At 41.7% G+C, this 25,444-nt stretch overlaps 1 protein-coding gene across 5 annotated transcripts; it reads right to left on the bottom strand.

The window, feature by feature from the left end:
* Positions 1-487: 487 nt before the first annotated feature.
* Positions 488-24,161, bottom strand: LOC116258636 (RINT1-like protein MAG2). Of its 5 annotated transcripts, none has more exons than XM_031635896.2 (4): positions 23,782-24,161; positions 23,011-23,115; positions 2,709-2,812; positions 488-2,632 (listed from the first exon to the last, which is right to left on the bottom strand). In XM_031635896.2, the coding sequence occupies exons 1-4, from the start codon at positions 24,077-24,079 to the stop codon at positions 752-754; spliced, it is 2,388 nt and encodes a 795-aa protein (XP_031491756.1). In that variant the 5' UTR covers positions 24,080-24,161; the 3' UTR covers positions 488-751. The 5 variants fall into 5 exon arrangements, with proteins under 5 accessions (XP_031491756.1, XP_049935029.1, XP_031491757.1 ...); XM_050079072.1 differs by having other exon boundaries at positions 23,027-23,115; positions 23,782-23,796; XM_031635897.2 differs by lacking the exon at positions 23,782-24,161 and adding an exon at positions 3,146-3,208.
* Between the last annotated feature and the right edge of the window lie 1,283 nt (positions 24,162-25,444).

Genomic DNA, 25,444 nt, shown 5'->3' with positions numbered 1-25,444 from the left:
TAAAAGCACCTAGTAATATTTCACATATATAGATGGCAATCTCATTAGAAGTTTAGAATAATCTATCGGTTGGACGCGCAAGAGAGAGAGAGAGAGAGAGAGAGAGAGCGAAAGTGTGTGCGTGTGTGTGTGGCAGTTGACATTCCCAAGCCATTTAAGAGATGCAGAATCAACTGGCAAAATTCTGGCTAAACCCAGGATTCCAATGCAGAAGCCAAGGAAGTCTTTGATTTTGGCCAAAAGGCTGTATTTCACACTTTAAGTTGTTAGAGCGCAACGTTTCGTTCCCGGCCGTGTACCTTTGATGGGGTAAGCTGCAGGACCGCCTCTACCTGCTTCCAAACCGAAAAAGAAAAGGTCCAAGACATAATAGAAACAAGAAACGGGCACCAACATTAATATACATCAGAAGGACGCGCTTTCTGCAAATTCTTCCAGAGAAATTTTTGACATCTTCGGATGTCAATTGCAATTGAAACCAGCAGAATAAAAAATGAAGATTTTTCTTACGAGGAGCCATCCCCTTCTCTTTGTAAACATTCCCGTTTTGTCATTTTAGTTTCAGAACCACATAAACTTATGAGTCAAATAACATCAACATCCCCAAACAGACAGCCTGTTGAATTTCCGAAGATTATTGGAAACTTATCGCTTCTCATTTCCACGCAGCCCATTAAGGAAATTAAGCCACTAGGAAAACAAGCAAGAAACAGAATCGGAGATTTGGGGAAAACAAAAGAAAAAAGAATTTTTATACTCTATATATTCTCATTTTTATTAACTTGTCTACCTGTGTAACACTCAAATGCCTAATTCCGTGCCTTTTGAGCCACTTCCCTTTATCCACTGATCCCATGAACTCTCTCCCAACACCTTCTCCCAAGTTCAACACACATAACCCCTCAGTCAATCTTGGAAAGAATCCCTGAGGCCTCAAACACCAAGGCCTAAATATCCTTAGCAAAGCCTCAAAATCAACCCCAAACCTCTCAACCCCACCATCACTAAACTTTGAATTCACCATCAGTATCCCATTAAATATAAAGTGATCCAATCCACCAGCCAAACTTCTCCAAACATCAGCAAAATCCATGTCATTCAGACTGCCTCCCAACTTTGCAATCTTACCTTGCAAATAATCAAGAGCGTCAATAAAAGCTGGTGAAACACTGAACACATCTCCTTTGGCCTCCTGCCATTGTCTTTTGTTCTTAACATAGTCTCCAAAGTGAGCATCAAACCCTCGCAGGACAACAGTTGATAATTTTCCTGCCCACTTGATTCGAAACCCTTTCAGCTGCTCCACTTCCTCACCAAAAAACCCATTCTTTGAGGATGTCAAAATATCGTATTCATCACAACTCATCTCAAGCAAAAGGGCATCTTCAGACCAGCCTTGCAATACCATTTCACAGTATCTAGCTGCATTCACAGAGTTTACAACCCTGATCATTGCATCTTCATCAGTCAATGCAGTCAGTCCTTCTGCTTCTTGGCACCTTCGGAGCAAGCAATTCATAAATTGCATCAAGACCCTAGAACAAGTAAGCAGTATGAACCTCTCTCGTAGGTAGGTACTTGGCAGAGGCCTGCAGCGCTCAATTAAAGCTGATAAACATCTAAGGACAGAACCAGCAATTATAGGTCCCCTACAATTTTCAGAGGCAACGGCTGTTTTGTCTCCCTGGATGAGCATTTTCCAGGACTCCTCGTTTTCAAACTCAAGCGTGAGTTTGTCAAGCACATCCTTTGCCTCAATCTCTGCCCAAATTTCAAGCCAGTCTGGCCTATCACAAAAAACAGACATACTTGAGATCCTTCGCAACACCTCATCTTCCCTGACAGTCAATAACAATCCAGTACTTGTGACCAGAGATTGCATTCGCTTGTCAAAATCAACCATCAAGTCAACAAGATGAAGCCAAGACACTCTAGCATGTACTGCAGCTCCTGAAACTTCAATATCCTTGAAACATTTTAGATAAACAGGAAATACTTCCTTCTCTAGAAAAGTTACCAGTGACAAAATCATTGCTGATATCCACTCTTCCCTGCAACTGTACCCTTTAAGCTTTGCCATATCTACAAGTGGCTGCAGCACATCATCCATGGATTCAACAAAATCTCTAGCAATCCTGTAAGTTAGTGCAAATATAAACTCTGGTTTATTGACCCAATTCGAGAAATAGCGTTCTAAGGTCAACACAAGTGAGTTAACAAGTTCCTCAATTGCCCAGAGTGGCTGATGCAAAGCAATTTCCCTTTTACACCCCACTAATTGCCTAGCTTTTCTTTGCATCTGCAGTTCTTGCAAACAACACATAGAAAGAAAGTTTCCACAGTAGTGACCTTTAATCTCACCCTGCATAAGGAAAAGAGGATTGGAAAGCTTGGGTTTTCTTTCAAGTTCTTGATTTACAAAATCTGTAGATGTCAGAGAAGGTGGCCATCCAAGGGAAGTAAGGAGTGCTCGATGGTCTGCAATAACCTGTGGTATCAGAACAGCCAAAGCTCGATCAATCCTGCGATCAACGGCTGAAACTAGGTTGGTCCACTGTGGACGTAGTTTGATTGTGGAAGTTAATATATCCTCTGCATTTGCAACAGATTTGATAGCAAGCAGCTGTACATCCTGCAATCAAGAAGAATTATGTCCAAATAAATAAAGCTATAAACAGCCAAAATTCAAGTCTTGTGGATTATCTTACTTCAGATTTATTGCCATGAAAAGGCTTCTGAAGGTTAACTGTCATGGAGGAAGAAACTGTGTCTTCAATATCACCAACCAAAGAATCAAGTTTTAATGCAGTTTCTGCAACACAAACAAGACCTTGACTCAATCTGTACTAAAATAATGAAATAAGTAAAAGAAGCAGCAGTCCTCGGAAAGAAGGAAGTAGTTAACCATAAAAGAGAACGACAATGAATGAGATAAATAACCAAATGACCAAAGGAGTCAACCATCTGATAGATCCAAACTTTTACCTAACAAGAAAGTTACACGTTTACCATATATGCTTAAATGGGTAAACAGGCCTACAATGGAAACCATCTGATATTCAACTAATGTTAGCTTGCAATACCATGGAAAAGTTGCAGAAAGAAAAATGAAAAAGGAACATTTTGTGATTAAAGAAAGGCATACTTCATATAGGTCAGGAGATAAAGCTGTAGGAGGCTTGCCAGAACAGAAGTAACACTAACCAGCCTAATAGAAAAAGAAACGTCAGAAAAATTGGTCCAATGGTCCAACCCATAAAAGATTGACAAAAGAATTTCCTGCTTAACATTAAGCAGGTCATTTGCAGTAGGAACATGAACAAATACCTTGTTGATTCACCCATAAATATTAGAAGAAATGTATGTGCATGTGTATGCATTTCCAGAATGATCAGAGCAATCTGAGCATTCGCAAATATAACAATTGGTCAAGACAACCATTTCTCCACACATATGACACCCTCAATGTGCAACACAATGAGAATCACCAGCTTTTTAAGTTTTTATTTTCATTTTTTCTTAAATCAGTAACCCATCCTTCCAGAAAAAAAGCCAGAGTTTTCTTTTCATTTCCTGAATATTGTTGTAATTAGCCATTTTTCAGTGGGCACACAATGCACCAGGTGCCATTGCCCAACATGGTACCCCAGGCAGTGCACTTCACAACTAATAGATATAGGAAATGGCCAGATTTTTACTTTTCACCTTTCCTTGCAAATCTGAAATACAAAAGTCACATTTTCAAGATTTTCCTAACAATAGAAAGCATTTTACTTTTCTGCCAAGGTTCACATGAAATCAAGAAGAAATGGGACAACCAAAATTCATGTTAATGGAAGCAAGTGCAAAAAATAAATCAGGCGGAGTTATCTTTGTACAGTTTTTGTTAAACCTGAGAATTATGGTATGCCCGTTTTCTTAAAAAGGGCTGCTTTGGGAAAATTTGAAAGTCAAGGGAGTGTTATTGAAAATTTTGCATTTTTCAAGGGTCGATTTGGTAAATTTGCAAGAGGGGAGGGCTTATCGAGCCCTACTGCCCCTTTCTCTCTTCTCTGTTTGCAAGAGACAGGGGGGAGACCTAGAGAGAACAAGGGGGGCAAGAAGAAGGAGAGGGAAGAGGTGAGTTGACAGGAGAGGTTAAGAAGGGAGAAACAGGCAGCAGTGAGGTAAAGTACAGTGAGGTTTTTGATTTTCACATTCAAGTATTAGTTTTTTTTCTTGGATTAGTAACTTACATGGCAATTTTGTTAATTCGTGGAAGGGAACTCAATTGTAGCTGATTTTGCATGAGATTTTTAAGGTAGTGGCATTCCTTTGTTTAGAATGAAGGGGACTAGAAGACACATATGTTTGGGGGTTTTTTCTTAAATTCAAATAAAGACTGTTTTGATGGGAGGAGTTGAATAGATCCAACACAGGAAAGTAATTTTTTTAGAAAATTAAATTCTCATTCTTTCAATGGGGCTGAACCTACATGTGGTCCACTCTTGGGCCTTGATTAGAGTTCGTTTTGATTGAAAGATGAAATTTAGTTACTTAATAGTCACCATGTTTTTCCTTTTTTTCAAGCTCACCGTATTACATCCAAGAAAAACCTCGCCATTTAAAACTCGAGAAAGTCTTTTATAACAATGGTACAAAGATAGCTGAATCTGAAATGTGAGTAAAGTATGAATTATGTTTACTCTTCTACTGGAAGTGTTGATTGTTGCTCAAACAAGAAAGATCATCCCTTGTACTACATGTGTCTAAAACATTACATCAAGCTAGAAATTTATTGTTGCTCGAACAAGAAAGATCATCTCTTGTACTACATGTGTCTTAACACATTACATCAAGCTAGAAATGACTATCAAGAGAAAAAGATTAAGATTCGAAGTTGTTGAATGAGTATGAGATATATGTCCAAACAGAATGTATCATATAAGAATCAAGGTTTATATAAGAAAATAATTAAAATCCTCATTAACTCTCTATCGTGTAGCCACAATGGCTGCGCAAAGGCGGTGATGAAAGTTGTAACCTGGAAGGGGCATCATGACACAATAGGGGCGAGGAGAAAAGTGACACGAAAGCTGCAAGCTGAGTGCCGAGTGCAAACGTGATTGTGGCCCTCATCACACCCACAAAAAGTCAACAAGTGTTGGATGCGGCTGACCGCACCCGACCTTTTTTGTCCATATTGGACGCGCACCCGACTCGCATACTGCATCATTGCTATTATTGTCCTTTTTCATATTTTTTATTCTTAGATCATTTTTTAAGTTAAAAGCAGAGGTTTAGGGCATGATCGTTTACCATTGATGCCCTTCTCCTCCTTTGTGTGTGCTACTGCTTGCTTTCAAGCATACGGTGGAAGAAATTTTCTGACAACTGAAATCGGCATGTGGGTCGAACAACAGCTGGCAGCAATGCTCGACGGGTCTCCGACAACCGGTAGCCATTGTTTCCTCTAGTGGCACTCGACATATCACTGTTCTCAACCCCCTTTAATTTTCTCTAGCAACCAGCAGATTTCTCCACAGTTGGGTGGTTGCTCTCTCTAGTTTGATTTCTGCCATCTGCAGATTTTGCACTCTTGAGCTTTTATTTTCATTTTGCAGTGTCACGAGTGAACTCACAACTATGGCTGCTTCTATTTTTTTGTTTTATACTTAAATGTTAAATCAGTAAATGTTAATATTTGACTGTCAATGTTTTCCACTTTTTCAATTGTTTGTTTTGCTGCAGCGACTGTTACAGAGTTGCTTACTTGTTTAGCATGTTTTTTTTTCTCATTTCTATGTTCTGTCGTATTTTTGCTGTTTCTTATTAATTTGACTTGTGAAAGACTGAAAGTTTAGCATCTTTTTTTTTCTTACTCGTTTAGCATGTTATTTTTTAGATTCCTGTTATTAACTTATATTTCATTTCCTAAAGGTTAACTCCTAGCAGTTAGCAACTTAGCACCGAACGGCTGAATTCTGATATCATATGTAGAATTGCAGATATGCTAATGTTTGTTCTTTGTAAGCATGTTATATTCATATGCATAATACATTATAACTTCTAGTTATACGTATGTAATATATAATATATGCATATAACTTACACATATAAACTCTTCTAAATTTCAAATTTGTATGACTCCTCACTCATCAGTCATGTATACATTATTTACTGTATGGCGTAACTGTATAGTGTATACTCTTAATTTTTTCCAATAAAGTATACTCTTAATTTCTTATATATATAATATATGTCTATAATTGTAAATTTGTACTCTCACTGGGGTAATTACATTTGGAAGTGTAAATATGTTATAATGATAGTATCCATATATAGTTGTTGTCGTTAAGATATGGTTCAGGTCAAGTCCGACCCGACCCATTTACACCACACGCAGCACATAATGGGTGGTGGCAAACTTGTAATATTGTTCTTTTGTGTATTTTATTTGTAACAATTAAGTACAATTAGTTTAAGTAATGAAAAGGGGTGGGTGCTCACCCTAAGGCCATAATTTTTCTTCTCTCCTCATTCTCCTCTCTTCCTCTCGTATCTTCTTGAGACTCCATCTGGTGGTAATATACCAAAATCTTACATGATATCAAAGCAGGTTTTTCCATTGAGAATGTCCGGTAAGAGTTTTCGATTTCTGCCCTAATCTTTTTTATCTCTGCCCTAATCCCAAAACTGCTGTTTTTCTGCCCTAATCTCTTATCTCTACCCTAATCTCAAAAACTGTTGTTTCTGCCCTAATATCTCTGATTTCTGCCCTAATCCCAAAACTATTGTCTTTTTCCCCTAATTTCCAAGGCAATCTATCCTAGTTCCTAAAACTTCAGCCCTAATTTCCCAAGCCGTCTGCCCTAACTTCCAAGGCAGTCTATCCTAGTTCATAAGATTTCAGCCCCAAGTTCCCAATCCGTCTGCCTAATTCCTAGACCTATCGTGCCTTAATTTCCAAAGTCGTCTGCCCTAAATTCCTATCCTTATATGTATAGCCTCAAAATCCAAATATGGATCAAAACCTCAACTCCACCATCTTGTCGTCTAGCCTTCTCTCTCAACTCATCTCACAAAAACTGAACCATACCACTGACATGAAAACGTCAAATAGTTCCCTTTATCAAGAGCCATCGCCTCTATGGACATCTTAATGGCACCACACCTATGCCACCAGAATGGATCATGTGGGAAGTGAAGAATGTTGCAGGGCAAGTTCAAGAAACCATCGTAGAAACCAATCCTGAATATGAGACATGGATGGCTCATGATCAGTCTCTTGTTGCATACATTACCGCCACACTATCAAAGGAAGTTCTGGCAGGCGTTGATGACGACCTTTCAATACTTGAGTTATGGGATATACTTGCTACTACATATTTTCAAGTATTAGAAGCGAGATTCCTGCAACTCAAGAGGTAGTTCTAAGATATCAAGCGACGAACACGGTCAGTTTTGGAGTACATACATGAATATCAACGATCAACTTGTCATTATAGGACATCCAATCACTGACAAGGACAAGGTACAGTAGGCTCTGAGTGGATTGGGGTCAGATTTTGATGTTTTCTGCACTGCTTTAGAGGTGTTACGTGTTCATCCTTCTTTTGAAGACTTGGAAGCAAAATTGATTCAACATGAAGCAAATCGTATACAGCGACAAGACTTGTCTCCTTCTGGCAGTCACAATGTATTGGTCACTAGCACCCACACGCTTTGCGAGGGAGTCGTCCTAGAGTTTGGAACTCATAGGCAAGGACGAGGAGAGGAATTCTTCCTACACCAAACACAAATGCACAGGCGAATGTACCACGAAGAATACCTACTTGTTTTTATTGCAATAAGAGAGGTCATGTAAAGTCAGAATGTTGGCATAACCCTCAAAATAAGGAAAACAGGTTAGGCATGAAAATAAGGCAGCAGGGCGACCTATGTCGAACACAATGGCAGCACAAAACGTTCCTCCTGATGTGCAGCAGATCTTAATGACAACTTTGTCCAAAGTCGATCTTAAGAAAAATGAGGAAGGATTATGGTATGTAGAATTGTAGATTATGGTGCCGTAGCTCACGTGACTGGGGGCCTGCTCCCATTTCTTCTTCTTTCGGGAACAAATATTATATTGTTTTTATTGATTCTTATTCACATTACACATGATCCACTTTACGAAAAGCAAAACAGAGGTTTTCCGCTTGTTCACCCAATTTCATGCCTTGGTCCAAAACAAATACTCTTGTAATATTGTGCATTTCCAATGTGATGGTGGGGGCAAGTTCATTTCCGATGAATTTACTAAGTATTTACTAAATCATGAGATCACTAGACAGATTTCTTGCCCTCACACACCACAACAGAATGGTATTGCTGCAAGAAAGCATAGACACATAGTTGAAAGTGCATTAAGTATGATGCATAATACAGATGTGCCCATAAATTTATGGACTGAAGCCTTCCATACTGTTGTTCATGTCATTGGACACCCAAAGACGGCTTCTATTTTGGGAAAAAAGAGATGTCAAGAAGATGACCTATGGATTGGGACAAGAGAACATTGAGGCAGAAGAAAAAACCCCCTTGGGATCGAACCACGGCAACCTTTACAAAGCTGGATTTTATGCTGAAGTCCTTAGAACTGGATCGGTTGTTAGCAATGGAAGAATTTGTGAATCACACTTATCGGTACTGTTCGCCACCACCAAACCAGCACCCATTGTTGACAGCCTATGATAGAAGGTTCAAAGATTCATGTTGATGACTGTGGATGACTCGAATGTGAAAAACCCCATTTCTGTGATAGGTATGGCCTCGCACAAGAAGAGTCTGCCATATCTCTGTAGGATCACAAAACCATTAGATTTGCCAAGTGATGCAGCCATTAATTGTGGAAACCCTAGTAGTCCTGCATTTAAGGACACAAATCAATATGTTGGCGTTGCATCTCAGTTCCTTAAATAGGAGGTTGGGTAGCGTGGCGTAAGATAGAAGCTCCTACACCACTCAAGGCTATGGAAATGACCCCAAATCAGAGAAGCTTTTGCCTTAGAAAAATGGAACTCACGGTTTCAACACCCCAATTCTTGAAGCCATCAGTCATCATTTTGAGCTTTCGTGGCATCGCTATTGTGAGTATGGAAGCTATTCCTTTAATGCATGGGGACCAATTAGGAACACAACAACGATGCTCATTCTTCCGAGCAGGGGTGTTTCTTCAAAGAATTTCTTCCTTTCTTTCACAATCACGGTCAAGCATGGCAGCATTCACAATGTCAAACAGGTATGTTACATCCTCCCACACACTTCAGTAAAACAACAGTTCATGGTGGGTGTAGAAACACGTAACAAGAAAGAGAAAAAGAGAAGAAGCACACGATATACGTGGAAAACCTCAAAGAGAGGTGAAAAACCACGGAAAAGCTCTAACCTAGGGGCACAACCGCAACCCTAGGAGAGAGAAAATGTTATTCCAACTTAATCAACAATTACACTTAAGTGGAGAATATAAGAGGGAGAGATAGAAAGACCCGCCTAGGGTACCGAGCCAGCCTCGGTACCCGCTCCCATGGGACCGGGTCCATACATGGACCCGGTTCCCTATTACAATAGATTCTAACACTCCCCCTCAAGCTTGGCATACATGTTGAACATGCCAAGCTTGCTAACATTCTTTTCAAATTGAGATGTACATAAGTATTTAGTTAAGACATCTGCAACTTGATCTTCAGACTTCATATAAGGCAGGATCAACTCTTTTGCGTCTATGCGTTCCCGTATGAAGTGACGATCTATCTCCACATGTTTGGTTCTGTCATGCAGGACTGGATTATTTGCCAGGTTAATCGCAGACTTGTTGTCACAATACATCCTCATCTTCTCTTCCATTTTAACCCCAATATCTGCTAGAAGAATTTTGAGCCATCTGTAACCCCCATAGCAACAGCCCTGTATTCAGCCTCAGCACTGGACCTGGAACAGACTTCCTGTCTTTTACTCCTCCATACCACCAGGTTACCCCCAAGAAATATGCAGTACCCTGTGGTAGACCTTCTAGTATCTGTGCATCCTGCCCAGTCTGCATCAGAGTATCCTTCAATGTTGAGTTGATCTTGCTGAGTATACAGTAATCCTTTCCCTGGGTCATTCTTTAGGTACCCCAACACTCTTTCTGCACTCTTCCAATGACAATCAGTAGGAGCATGCATAAATTGACTTAATACACTCACAGCATATGTAATATCAGGGCGAGTAAGAGTAAGATAGATAAGCTTACCGACTAGCCGCTGATACCTCCCTTTTCCTTCCTCATCTAAGATTGTGCCAGTTTTGATGCTTATCCTTGTGCCAGACTCCATTGGAGTTAGAAAGGGCCTACATCCAAGTTTACCTGTCTCCTTTAACAGATCCAAAGTGTATTTCCTTTGGCTCATAACCAGCCCCGTCTCTGACCGAGCAATCTCTATCCCCAGAAAGTACCTTAGTTTACCCAAATCTTTAAGATCAAATTCGGTAGCTAACCTCTCCTTCATCTTCTTTTTCTCTTCTTCATCGTCACCTGTGACTATCATACCATCAACATACACAAGAAGGAGACTCACCAGGCCATCTCTCTGCTTAATGAAAAGGGTATGATCACCATTCCCCTGTTTGTATCCATTAGTCTTCATCACTATCCTCAGTCTTTCAAACCATGCTCTAGGGGACTGCTTTAATCCATACAAGGCTTTCTTGAGATGACAGCATTTCCCGCTTTCAACATATCCAGGAGGCATGCTCATGTATACCTCTTCTTCTAGATGGCCGTTCAAGAATGCATTCTTGACATCAAGCTGATCCATACTCCACTTCTTTTGCACGACACGAGCTAAGATAACCCTCACAATTTTTAGTTTGGCAACAGGAGCAAAAGTTTCAAAATAATCAATACCATATTTCTGGCTAAACCCCTTTGCAACAAGGCGAGCTTTATACCTTTCCACAGTACCATCTGGTTTGTACTTCACATTGAACACCCACTTGGAACCAACTAAATGAGTCCCCTTGGGAATATCAACAACTTCCCAAGTGTCATTCTTCGCCAAGGCATCCATCTCCTCTGTCATGGCCTGTAGCCATTTAGGATCCTCTCTAGCATCTTCCACACACCTGGGGATAACAGACTTAGACAATGATGTAATAAAGCATTTGTAATTCTTACTTAGTTTCGCATAAGAGACAAATCTCTGAATAGGATGAGAGGTACAAGACCTGGTGCCCTTGCGTACGGCTATAGGAAGCTCTTCATTGATCAGACTTGGGTCATCCAGGGAACTCGCAGGATTGGAATTGGTTACACCAACATTTTCAACCACATCAGTCTTCTTCCTTTCGTACACCTTGCCAAACAAGTGATCACGGGCTGTAGGCTGATTATCAGCACGGCCCCCATCCATGTGACTGTCTTTATCATCTCTGACTGTGGCTGCCACACTGTCACTAGCCTTGTAGTCCAAGAAATCCATAAACTGAATCAACTGATTTGAGGAATACTCTTCACTACTGTTCCCTAGACACTCCCCCTGAAGAGGATTCCCATGAAAGTATGCCTCATGTTCATGAAAAGTAACATCCCGGGAGACATAGACTTCAGAAGTGGTAGGATCAACACATTTGTATCCCTTCTGAGTGGAGGAATACCCCAGGAAGACAGCCTTGATAGACCGAGGGTCAAGTTTCTTAAGAGTGGGACTATGGTCATGAACAAAACATACACACCCGAACACCCGAGGAGTAAGAGGCCAGGGATTCTGAGTCGGCCAAAGCATGGAATACGGGGAATGACCCTGCAACACACGGGTAGGCATACGGTTAATAAGGTGGGCACTAGTGAGAAGTGCATCACCCCAATAGCGCTTAGGAACCCGTCGATGGAACATAATAGCCCGGGTAACATCTAGTAAATGGCGATTCTTTCGTTCAGCCACGCCGTTTTGGGGAGGTGTGTAACTGCAGGACGTTTCATGAACAATACCCTTGCTCTTCAAGAAATCATCTAGGGATTGAGAGACATACTCTCTAGCATTATCAGTGCGAAAAGCTTGGACAGAGGTCTGAAACTGAGTCTCAACAAAAGCCACAAAGTTTTTGACAATAACGAGAACTTCACTACGTTCTTTCAACAGGTACACGAACGTACAACGGGAGTAATCATCAATAAGAGTCATAAAGTAGTGGAAACCACGACAAGTGGGTACTCCCGAAGGACCCCAAACATCATAATGAACCAAAGCAAATGGACGAGTGGTTTTATTGAATGAAATAGGGTACGAGGCCCTAACATGTTTAGCCAACTGACACACTTCACAGGTGAATGAGTCCATGGACATAGAATGAAACAAACTAGGAAACAACTTCTTAATCAACTGAAAGGGAAGATGACCAAGCCGCTCGTGCCATCGCATAATAGTAGATCTGTCTTCCGCGCCTGACAACTGTCCACTAGTGGCTGAAATAAGCGCAGACGCAACCTGCACAGGCAGTCTGTAGAGTCCATCAGTAGCCGAACCAATCCCAATCTTCTGCCCCGTCACCAAGTCCTGCAGGAAACATCGATCAGCAGAAAAAATCAGATTACAATTTAGTTCCTTGGTAATACTGCTGACAGACAACAAATTCACAGGGATATTGGGAACATGAAGAGCATTATGAAGACAATATTTATTGAACAAGGACAAACTCCCTTTCCCAGCAACAGAGATAGAAGAGCCATCAGCCATAGACACACGTTGCTGCCCAGAAGACAATTTGTATTCTTGGAACATCGTAGGGTCCCTTGTCATATGATGCGTAGCGCCACTGTCAACAATCCAATCACCATGTGAGGAATTACCTTGATCACTAGTGGCAACAAGAGCTTGGGCTAACTTAGCCCCCTTAGACGTAGAGGCATCCTCCTGAGTAGTAGACAGTCGGCTGATATAAGCTTGCAGTTCTTTGAGTTGATCGGAAGAGAGCTTCGATTTGGCAACATTTGACGAACCACTCTGCTCAGGCACAGAAGGACTCCGCCGACTAGGAGGGGGACGACCCCGGACAAGACGCTTCTCTGGATGAAGATCCCAACAAAAATCAACAGAATGTCCCAATTTGTTGCAATGGCTACACCGTCGAGCAGGGCGCTGTCCAATCCTTGAAGCACGACTAACAAAGGCTGACGGAGAACTTCCCTGACTGGAGTCAATGTGCATCACTTGGCGTCATTGTTCCTCAGATTCCACACGAGCATACACCTCTTCAATCCCGGGGATCTCGTCACAGTTAAGAATTTGGCTCCTAATAGGTTCAAATTCATCACGTAAGCCTCCAAGGAAAATAAAAGTCCTGTCCATCCATTCCTTATCCCAGTACAAGGCATGATCCGAACCACAATGCCAGTCATCATTCACATGGTAGTCTAGTTCCTCCCATTTAGTCTTCAGGGCTGCAAAGTAAGAGGCAATAGACAGGTCACCATGTTTAAGAGCGTAGATGTTGCGTTTGATTTGGTATGGACGCAATACTCTCTTCTTACGGCCATACATCCGAGCAAGCATAGTCCACATGTCGTATGCAGTCGATTTACGCAAGATCAAAGGCTGAATATCTGCAGAAACAGAGATAATAATCCATACTTTAACCTGACTATCTTCCAACGCCCAAGTCGCCCATCGCGGATCGGTTTTAGAAGGTGCAGGCTTCTCCCCAGTAATATATGACAGGCGACCACGACTGGTTATCCCGATTTCTAGGGCAGCAGACCAAGAGAGATAGTTGTCCTTGTTCAGCCGGATAGAGGTGACTTGAACAGGCAAGTTCTCGCTCTTGGTATTGCTGCCCGTGTCTAGGGCATCATCGATCTTGGGAGTCATCGCTTCGGCCATAACAATCACCCAAGAAAAGCAGTACCCAGCACCAGAGACGACAAACAAGAGGCAGCGGAGGCGGAGAAAACACTGGCGGCGATGGCGACGGCGGGCGCTGGGACGAGCGGCTGCAGTAGAACTGACGCCGGCGACGGCGCTGGAACAAACGGCGATAGCGACGACGAGGCTAGAACTGGCGGCGGCAGTGGGAGACGAGCATCAGCGGAAACAACGGAAACGCACGATCACAGAGCAAAAAACCACACACGCGGTAGCTCTGATACCATGTAGAAACACGTAACAAGAAAGAGAGAAAGAGAGGAAACACACAATATACGTGGAAAACCTCAAAGAGAGGTGAAAAACCACAGAGAAGCTCTAACCTACGGGCACAACCGCAACCCTAGGAGAGAGAAAATGTTATTCCAACTTAATCAACAATTACACTTAAGTGGAGAATATAAGAGGGAGAGATAGAAAGACCTGCCTAGGGTACCGAGCCAGCCTCGGTACCCGCTCCCATGGGACCGGGTCCATATCTGGACCCGGTTCCCTATTACAATAGATTCTAACAGTGGGGAACCAATAGGTTTCACCTCACTCTAAAAGAAGGATATCCTAGATGTCATCAACAAGCACCCACTCTATGGGGCACTCAAAATCTGGATATGCTCGAAGGCCCAATGCTTAGCTGCGGAACGTAACAACTTTCATGTGACAGTAGAGCCCTGTTACAAAGAAAAGGCATTCGTGGTATGGGTCAAGCCCAAACAGAATCAGGATACCGAGGGTAAAGATAATATAGTAAAATGAAGTGTTAGTCAAACTAGTGCCCCCATCATCAAGCTCACGCCTGAGAAGTTTGATAGTGGCGAAGAACATCCCATCTTGTGTTCGATGTCCCCGGGGTTGAGGCCTATAGAATGGACTAAACCTTCTAAGGTGCCTAGCTGTGAAACTGAAAAGGTGCTGTTGGATGATATAGGAAGTCCTGTGGTCAATGATTTGATCTCAGATATAGAAGTTTGGGTTGCCTACTGAATTAATTTTGTGGTCAGAAGGGCTTACGAGCAAGACACATTTTCTAGATCCTCGGGTCCAAGTAAGACCAACATCTCCAATAATCCTGATGTAGTTGGCAAGCACATAGATTTATGTTTAGAGATCTGGACTGAATGGAAAGGTGTAGAGGAAAATTGCAGAAATTCTCTTCTTGCTTTCAATGGTTGTCTTTTCCAATGAGGACAAGCATTGTGGAAAACATCGTTGCCTCGATGCATAGGATTTGTGTATCTCTCACGTGCAAGGTTCTTAGAGAGACCTAGGGAGCCATACATGACATTTGTTGCCTACACTCAGAAAAATTTTGAGATTTTTGAGAATATTGGAAGCTCCTCAGTGGTGGAGTGTTGGGTTATTTGTCTCCTTGCCACAACGAGGCTAGTGGAAGAAATACTTATAATAGGGTTATCCTTGAGGAGGATGTCTCCAAAAGACAAGTCAATGGCTTTAGTATGACTCTATGCAGCAGCCAAATGATAGTTCAATCATGTGCTATACTTAGGCCACGTTTGATTGCAAGGGAAAATACTGTGCACTGGGTGAAAAGAGAAAAAAATGTACGACTTTTCCTGGTGTTATCAAACACCGGTAATTTTACCGCGGTAAATAACGAATTTGAGGGTAAATTTCCCCCGAAAAAAAGTCGGACCCGGGAGGGTCCGACTTTTTTTCGGGGGAAATTTACCCTCGCAGAAAGAGGAAGCCCGTTAGGGCTTCTTCTCGCTCGCCCCGACCACTTCGCGAGCTTTTCCTCCCCTGCTACCCACCTCCCTGTCATTCCCTGTTATCCTCTCTTCCTCATCCTCGCTTCCTCTTCCTCATCCTCGCTTCCTCTTCCTCTCTCCCCGAGCTTTTCTTCTCTTCTCACCATGATTTTCTATTTATCGTTCTCCCCCCTTTTCCCACCGATCGCCTCTTCCTCTGCGATAACCCCCAGTTGCTGAGCTCCATCTCTGCGCTCTCCAACTACGGCTTCTCGTGGACCAAGCTCGGCTTGCTCTACAGTCACGACGCTTTGATCTTCGACATTGACGGATCGCTCCTCTGCCGCCGACTGGACGCCATTATCGAGTTGGGGTTCAGCAGGACGCAGTTGGTCGGCATCTGTCTGGCGTTTCCCTTCGTTTTGGGCCGCCGGGAGGAGGAATCAATGGGCGAAGACGACAGATTGTTTGATGATCTCAAGTGGGTCTTGCTCAAGAGTCATCTCGCGCCTTCGCGTTGCTTGGATTCGTGCTACGTTAATTGCAGGAAGGTTGGGATCTTTTACGATCATGACAACGCTTTGGTATGGGAATCGAGCACTCTGAATTAGTGAAAATGATGCTTTTGTCGCCTAAAATCCTTAACCAAAGCGTTACCATGATCGAAGAAAAGATCGATTTCTTTCAAAATGGATTGAAATTGTCATGCGATGTAATGGTCAATAATTTTTTGCATAAAAAAATTTTCCGCTTTATCAAACTAAGGATTTTTTACCCTGAAAAAAAATTCCACGCCATCAAACATGGCCTGAAACGGGAAAAAGAAAAATTTACCTTGATGTCAGTTTACCGTGGATTTTTTTCCTGAAAAAATTCCCTTTCAAAAAAATCCAGGCCATCAAACGTGGCCTTAGTGTCATCCTCGATGGCTGGCCCCCAACTACCTCAAAACGCCTAGACACTGAACCTGTTTTAAATCTTTTGATGTGTTTCAAGAATGTGTTGGCCGATGCTGAAATTGAGATTCATTTAATGGGATACTTGGAGGAACATAACAAATTACCTAGAGATGGTTCAGATGCTTATGTTGCCATGGGAAAAGACAGTTATGTGCTAGAAGTAGCAGAGGGGGTTCATGGAAAAATTTCTACAGAACATCAGCTTCACTCCTCAAGGAGGGACACATGCTTTACCAGGCTAGGTACCATCCTTACTTTAGGGCCCGTTTGATGGGCTGGAAAAGAACTGTAGCCCAAGAAAAAAAATTTCCAAAATTTTAAAATATTTCCGGTTTATCAAACGCGGAAATATATTCTGACCGTTGAGGCTGGAATCAGAAATATATTTTCGGAAAAATATTTCCATCACGAGAGTTGGAAATATTTTTCCGGGTTTTTTTTGCCCGTTAGGGCACGCCTTCTCGTCCTCAGCTTTTTCACCCAACCCGCCTTCGTCACGCCTTTCCCCTTCTCTCGCCTATCCCCTTCTCTTGCTGATGCTTCAAACGCATCCGTCGCCTTTCCCCTTCTCTCGTTGTTGCTGCCTCAATGCATCCATCATCCCTCTAGCTCTTGCTGCAGCTCCTGCTCCCGCCTTCACGCCAGGTACCCCTTCCTCTCAACAGGTAGGTGAACTCCGTGTTTGTGTATCTCTTTAGCCTCTGTGGTTTTAGGATCCTCGGCTAGCTTATTTTTCTGCTGGAAGCCGATTCCTTCAATGTGTTATGTTGAAAAAATGATGAACCATTTCCTGTTATTGACTGTTGTCGATGGTTGGTTTTTTATTTGGATATGCATGACCAATCTTGGTAATTTTTTTTTTGTTTGGGAGGGCGATTTTCTGTTTCAGAATTTGGGTAGTGCTATATCTAGTTTTTGTTGTATTGCTGTTCTCAAAAGTTTTTTTTTTTTGGTCTCTTAGTATTTCTGTTTTGTTGAATTTTCCGTTCTTCTACCATTCTGATCAATCTCGACTATCTTGCCTTCAGGTTGTTGATTTGCATTATCTTCGTAATTTGGTGTTTGAGTGTTTCACTGCGTTGTTGTGGTGAACTAATGGTGCCAAATTTGGAGTTCTGAGGGAAAGGATATGGTCAGTTCTGGAAGGGGGTTTGTAGATTGTATGGGTGAAGAATGCCTGAGTTGTGGAGTGGAGTACGCAAAAGTCGTGCTCCCCCTGTAAATAACCAGCAAAGGACACGGGCAACGTGTGCTGCAATGAAGAAGCTGCAAGAACAGGCTTGCAGAAAGGGTATGTGACCAGGACCTATTATTATTATTATACTTCTTACAGAATAATTGGCAATATTTTTATTTATTTTTTCTAGGGCTAGATGAGGAAAACATACTTTCATAAGGTTATCATTTGTTCATCTTAAGTTTCTGGCTCTGCTCAAGTTCGGGTGGGAGGGTCTCCTGTCTACGAAGTTGAGAAAGCTAGAAATATATTTTCTGGAAATCTGGAAATATATTTCTTTTTCATCAAACTAAGAAATATATTTTTGAAAATATATTTCTCAGTCATCACACACACATCAAAATGGGAACCCGAAAGATTTTTCTCATTCCTTTATTCCATGAAATATATTTCCAGAAATGTTTTTCCGATTCCAGGTTTCCAATCCATCAAACGGCCCCTTAGTGAAATCTTCGAGAAGTTCTGATGGCATGATAGAAATTGATGGAAGGAGCATCAAGGCCTTTGACTCCACAAGTGAATCCTCAAACATCAATAATGACTGATGGCTATACTCACGTGCATATGGCAGACCAATCATGGAATACTATGATGGAACCAAACCTGCACCTTATGTACAAAGCAGCTTGTCACAACCACCATGTTAGGGGCATGCTACACCGCCTCCATAGTTGTGGGATATATTTCCTTCCCGGTCAATGGAAAACCATTTGCATATAAGCTATATTGTGTTGGCGAAGAGGCCATGTTCCTTATCTACAAAGGATCGAGTGATGGACTGCTCAATGCTGATCACATGTTTTACCTTGGGGCAGACCGACATACAAAAGAGTATTGCAAGAAACCAGATTGAAGGATTGCAACCAAAGCCATAAGGGTGTAGATATAGATGGGATTTAAGTTTTGCAGTTGAATTGGCAATTCCTTTTTCACACTAGTTGAGGTTAGGAAAGCTAAGGCCGAGATGGCAGCAACTCATATTGCAAAACACCTAGGTAGAGTGAACATAGTTTCCCCTTTTCACCAGATGGAAAAGAAAGACATCGAGCCTTGTAATAATTTCAACATTACTTAACTCGACTTGGATTTTGTGTAGATGTGAAACTACATCAAGGCTGAGGCCTATAATTTTACTAAGTACGATACTAAGAGCAAGCCATGTGAAAAAACTATGAAAGATAAGGTGGAAGGTGGGACTGAGAGCTGCCAGGATCAAGTTCGACTTGTCTTGTCAGGACTTGTGCCATATGTTGAGTGCACTGTTTGGCTCTACCCTTCTCCACTCGAATTATACACACTTCTTGAAGACCCAAGAACTATTGTCTATGGAACTGTGTACAGTCATGCGGAGCAAGAAACACCAAGGGAGAGCTTGCCAGGCCAAGTAAACAGTACAGTGGGCACACTGGTCACATTGAAAGCACAGAAATGCAGCACAACACTAGTAGGGAGAACTACCCTCATTCGCCGATAGATCCTTCTCAAACACTACACCTTGAGGACAAGGTGTTGTTCAAAGGGGGGACTGTTGTTAGCTACCAGGTCCTAGGTTCAGGTTGGGTCCATGCTACGGACCCTATAACAACCAATGTTATTTGTATCGTATGATACACACGTGTATCGTATGATATGTATCACGCTTACAATACACGATACGCTCGTGCATCATAAGTGTATTGCTTGTATTCATACGATACAGGCCTCCGTATCGTACAATACGGGAAAAAACACAAAAAAGGGCCCGGCGTCCCCTTTTTGTATTATGTTTTTAAGTTTAAACACTCCTCTCTCTCTATTTTTTTGTTTCAAAAGACTCCAAGAGACGTGAGAGTGAGAGATTTTTCCCATTTTCATCAAAAATCACTGAGGATTCATCGATTTGGGAGAGCCTACTAGCCGGTGAAGAAGCTTTTTCATAGTGAGAACGGTGGGAAGCTTGGAGAAAGAGGGTTTTTTGGTTCCTATGATTCTATAAAAATTTCAAGTTTAAAATTGTGATGGATGCTTTTACGTTATTTTGAATTTCTGATTTCTTATCTTTGAGTGTGTTGTTGATATACATGAATGTTCCTTATGTATGATGATTTTTTTATATTGAATACATTTTTCTTGATTTTTTCTGATTTTGTTTATTTTTCGGATTTTTTCGCGTTCTTTATGATTTTTTCTCTATTTTTTCTGATTTTTAATATGTTTTTTAAATTAAAAATTTAATTTTATGATACGCTACGCTATGTTTGCGATACATTACGATACGGCGTATAGGTCGCCCCGACCGATACACGTTATGCTACACCTTTTACAACATTGGTAACAACTACAAAAGGAGTCGGCTGTAGTAATTAAGGGGCAAGACGTCCATTGGAAGGTCATTCCTCTAACAGGAAGGAATCCTAATCGGGGATTAGGGTTTGAGTGGGTGAGTTTGGGAGTTTACCAGTGTGTTGTATCTTTTTGTATCAAATCTTGTTAGCTAGAATACCTCTTGAGACAAAGTAGCAGTAAAATAAGCAACAACCAACTGATCTATTTTTTCCCAATTGTCGTATTCATGATTCCTATGAAAAACTGTGGGAGCCCTCCCTCTCTCATCTTTGTCCTCACATGAAATAAACTTTGATGAGGTTGGCTTGCTTTCATCCAAGTGATCAAGAACACCTTGACTCTAAATAAAGGGTACAATCTGTTTCTTCCAAGCATTGTCAAGCATTGTCACAAAAAACGTGTATTATTTGAAAAAAACACGTATAATACGCAAGAAATAAGTCAGCCATATAAAATGGCAATTAGACGTGTCTTTTTAAAAAAACACCAGAAAATAAAAAATGTGAAAAAAATGCGTATTATAAGCGTTTTCTTTGGCGTTTTTTCGTATTTTTTATTAATTTTTACATGCAAGAATAATGAAGAAAGAAGGACGAAAAGGAACCCAATCATCAGCAAAAGTAATACAAGAAAAGTGTGGGCAGATCTGAAACTCTGCACAAAGAGGGGACTCATCTCCTTCTTCCTCCCTGCCCTTTCGTTTTTTTTTTTTTTTTTTTTTTGGGGGGTGGGGGGGGGGTGTGGGGGGGGAGGGAGGGAGGGAAGGAAGGATGGGACAAGTCTCAAATAAGAAGCAGAACTGGCTGATGCTCTGTTTCTGTCTATGTCACATGGGTGCAGGTACTATATGGGTATGGGTACGGCGATATGGATACGGACATGGTAATTTTGAAACTTTTGGGTACGCGGATACGGCAAATTTTATATTCTCAAAAATGATAAAATGAAAAAAAAAACATTAAATTAATAGTTCACTCTTACAATCTCGTAAGAAAGTTTGTTTTATCACAAAAGTGTTGAGTATTTGAAAGGATTGTTCATGGAAATAATTGGATGCATCACAAAAAAATGATAAAATAAAAAAAACATTAAATTAATAGTTTATTTTTTGGCGTGCCCCACCCATGTCCCATATCCGGAATGTGGGCTAAACCCACGTATCCGTGTGACAGGTTTTTGTACACCAAGAAGCAGTTTAAAAGGTTAAGCTGTTGATTTTGATTGAGTAAGAGAAGAACCAACGATGCAAAGAGAGAGAGACGACAGATGATGTACAACAGCAGGGTAAAGTAAATAAAAAGTATGTGAAACACCAAGGGATGTCAAGAATATAAGAACAGATATAGAAATGCGGAAGGGAAGGAAAGAGATATTTTGTATATATATATTTTCTTAGGTCCAAGACGAGATATTGGAGCAGCAGGATTTCAGATTATGACAGAAATGGATTCAGATAGAGAAAAGATGACGTTGGAGATAGAACTAGAGGGAAACAATATAAAGGGAATTTAAGACTAAAGAAGAAAGAGAAGAGAAAACTGAACCAGATAATTTCCTTGACTTGCTGACAAAATCTTCAAGGTCACACCTTCGGAAACGTGTTGACCCAAAACTTAACAGTGTTCTGATACCATGTTAGAATGGAAGAAGTTCCAAACTTGCTCAACGTGAGGGTTGAAATGAGAAGGAAAAACTGTGCCAGTCACCAGTAGAACCGCAGCCTCCTTTTCTCTCAAAAACAGTCAAACAATCATGCCCCAAACCTCATTGCCTTTTAATAAAAATCCCCTGGACTAAAATACAACAACACTTAGACAAAAATTTACAAGGGATGCCACCAGACCCAGCCCTAAAGCTGGATTGCATGACTCTAGTATCAAAAGCATTATTGGATCCAGATATGGATCAAATCCATATGTTTTTTCAATAATAATAATCATAAATTAATAATAATAAATAATAAATTATCTTTGCCATACTACTGCACCTAAACTTTTTGAAATGTGCTGCTCCAGCACCCGCACCTACACCCCGAACCTATGAGACATAGGCGAGGAGCTCTTAGCACTCTCACATTTGTTGTTTATGAGGAGTTGATCAGATATATGATGGTCACTAATCGCAAGTTTCCACAAAGAAGAGAATCCTTCAAGAGTGGAACCTCATCGTGAAGGGCGAGTCTTCCCTTGAGGCGATAGAGTGAAGTTTAAGAATGCTAGAAGTTCAAAGACAGATAATTAAGAATTAAGCCTAGAATGAATTCAAGAGAATCAAATTTGACTGCATGTGAATATGGTGTTTGTTGATATCGTGTGTTTGTCTTTGATTGGTATGATCATTACCGTAATATGCTCACTGAGTCATAAATGGTTTTTTTTTTTTGGGCTGAGCAAGATAGAGCTTCCAGGGAAGGCAGCTCTCTGAGTTCCTAGTGTAATTAGTGGAGAGTAGATTTGCTTTTATTTGTTCATGCATTTGCATGGCATGTAGAAATAGCATGAATGTCTTCTCAGTTCTCACGAAGAAACCAAAATACCCATACTTTTGGTTGAAGAATGAGAAAGTATCTTTTACATTTTGAATTTTCAGCCTATATTACAGTTTGAAATTGGAATTCCTATCTTAGTGACCATTGGATGTTGAGTTTTATGAGATAATTACAGTTTTCTCCTTACTTCTTCCTAGATCAGGGAGTGACAACTATGTTGTCTAGACTCGATTAGCAACAACGGCAGGGGAAGGGAACGAGCAAACATAAAGCCTCCTGAATGAAGAACATACAGTCAGAAGCAAGGAGCTAAAAGCAAAAACACAATTCAAGCAGAATCACATGTTTGAAGAAACAAGGAATTAACAAGAACCTGCATAAGCGCGTACAGTTTCTACACGCGTTACTTCCTTTGCAAGTGAGGGCAATTCTTCTGCCAAAAGCTGCTGGCTGCTCTTCAAATCGCTGCCTCTTCCACCTCAACCACAGAAAAGAGAAGGAAGAAACCGAAACTAGTTAGAAAAGGAAAAGGTTCTTCTCAATCAAACTGAAGAGACTTGAACGGAATTTCTCAATTTCTGAAAATCTCCAAGCCCAAGACCTGAGCATTGTCTGCTCGAACTACAAAATTTGTCGAAAACCAAAAATTTGGCCGGTCAGCAAACACTAGAAAAGATGCTAGAAAACGCCTTAAGCGGTTCACTAAATCTTAATGTGAACGATATGTAAATCAATGTCGAGAAAAACAGAAAAATTAAATTACATGCACACGTGGGAAACCTATTCCCAGCGAACCCAATCCCAATATCTCTCATTGGTGAAACTAAACGTGAAAAAGTTTTCGAAAAAGATTAACAAATCAAAGTCAGATGGACCAGTTAAATTTTAACTGTTTCAACAGAGAAAAATGAACAAAGAGAGAAACAAATCTATCCATATGAAACACCAATCAAGCAATTGGCCACAAACCCTTTCAACCCGTAACAACTCAAACAAAGGAGTCTAAAACCGTTCAAAACCGCTCTAACCAACAACAGTGACACCTGACAGCGGACTCAACCCCCCACGATCGAACGCCGTGTAGGAGATCCTAAACCATGTGCACCAACAATGTCAAGAAGGGAGAAAAAACAGAGGGAAGAACCTGAGATCCCGCTCGACAAGGATGGAGATGAGCAAAGGTCGGCCAATTCAGCCCTAATTCCTCCAATCACCGTATCAATCCTCTCAGAAAGAGAGGCATAGCTCAGGATGACTGCGGATATCCTCTCGTCGAGACCGGCGATATCGTGATCCAACTCTAAGCACCGCTCCTGCAATTCATCCGCGATTGACCGGGACTTGGCGAGGTCATCTCGGCAACTGAAGTTATTGCGGAAAAAGGAGGAGAGGAAGGGAGAGATCTCGAAGGCGCGGAGGATTTCGGTGGGTTCCCCTGCCATCCTCTTCTTCCTTCCCAACTCTTACCACATTTCAACAGTAAGGAAAGATCGCTTGAGGCCGATCTCATTTTTATAAAAAAGGACAAAATAAACTCGAACGGGGGGGGGGGTGGCCAGTTTTGTAGAAAGGTGACACTAGTTTCATAAAAGGCTAACCCCGGTTTTGTGTCAAACGTTTTGGTAGACAAAACATGGTCTGACGTCAAAATACCATTTCAAAGGTGTTTGGAATCAGGGCTGGGCGACGGGACGGGCCGGGCCGCCGTCGGGTGCCGGGCCCGGTACGGGCCGGGTTTGGGTTGAGGAAATTTGTTATCGGGTTCAACTTGAGTGCTCTCAGCTCAGCCCAAGATCTTAACGGGTTGGGCCCGGTTATCACTTCTATAGTCCGTCCGGCCCGGCTCGACAGCATGTTAGGTCAAGAGAACGCAGGTCTCCCACCTGCCCCTAGCCCTAATCGCGTTTTCCATCGACTCATTGAGGGAGGCAGAGACAGGAAGAGACCGTGTGCCACCGACTACCGCCACCGTCTCCACTCCACCATTGGGCCACTGTCGCCCTTTCGCCGCTCCGCCATTGGTCCTCCGTGCATTTGCCTTGGCCATCTTTCTCTGTCTCGTCTCCTTACTCTTTGCTCCGAGTGAATATTATTTCCTTCTCAAGCCGGCAGACATTCTTCCCAAATTTGTCTCCACCATAGCATGTTCTCCTCCCCAACACACATAGTCTCCTCCCAAAGCTGGCAGGCACTCTTCCCCAATTTGTCCCCACCACGCATATTGTCTCCTTCCCAATCGTGCGAGCCTGCAAAGCAAGCCTTTCTTCCTATTGAGGTATTCCATATATCTAGGTTGTATATATGTGCGTACAGATGCACTTGAACATGTTTTGTCATCATTTTTGCTGTGATTGAATGCTTCTGCTTGTGATGGGAAGGTGGGAATGGAGTTCCAAGGTTGAGAAGAGAGAACAAAGGGATCAAGCAAAACTAGCCGAGCTAGGCCTCGGACATGGTGGACCAAGCGCGGTACCCGGCCCAGCCCGGCCCGTCAATAATCGGCCTTCGAGCCCAACGTCCACCCCTAGTTTGGATTACATTAAAATCAGTTTGACAAATCTTGGTTTTCCGGCCTGAAAAACCTGCTTTCCCCCAGGTTTTTCAGGTAGGATTAGTTTTTTGCCTCTAACCAAAATTTTTCACTTGTCATCCAAATATCCAAACCAAGTTTACAAAACTGAGTTTTGAACCATGTGTTCAAAAACTTGGTTTTCTCTAAACCAAGTTTGTTGATGGTGCCATCCAAACGCACCCTTAAGGTTTTTTTTGGATGACAATGTGATGTTTTGAGAAACCAGGTTGTGAGA

Source organism: Nymphaea colorata, chromosome 8 (assembly GCF_008831285.2).
Source record: "Nymphaea colorata isolate Beijing-Zhang1983 chromosome 8, ASM883128v2, whole genome shotgun sequence".
NCBI classification, from domain to species: Eukaryota; Viridiplantae; Streptophyta; class Magnoliopsida; order Nymphaeales; family Nymphaeaceae; genus Nymphaea; species Nymphaea colorata.
This window is presented reverse-complemented; position numbering and strand designations above follow the sequence as displayed.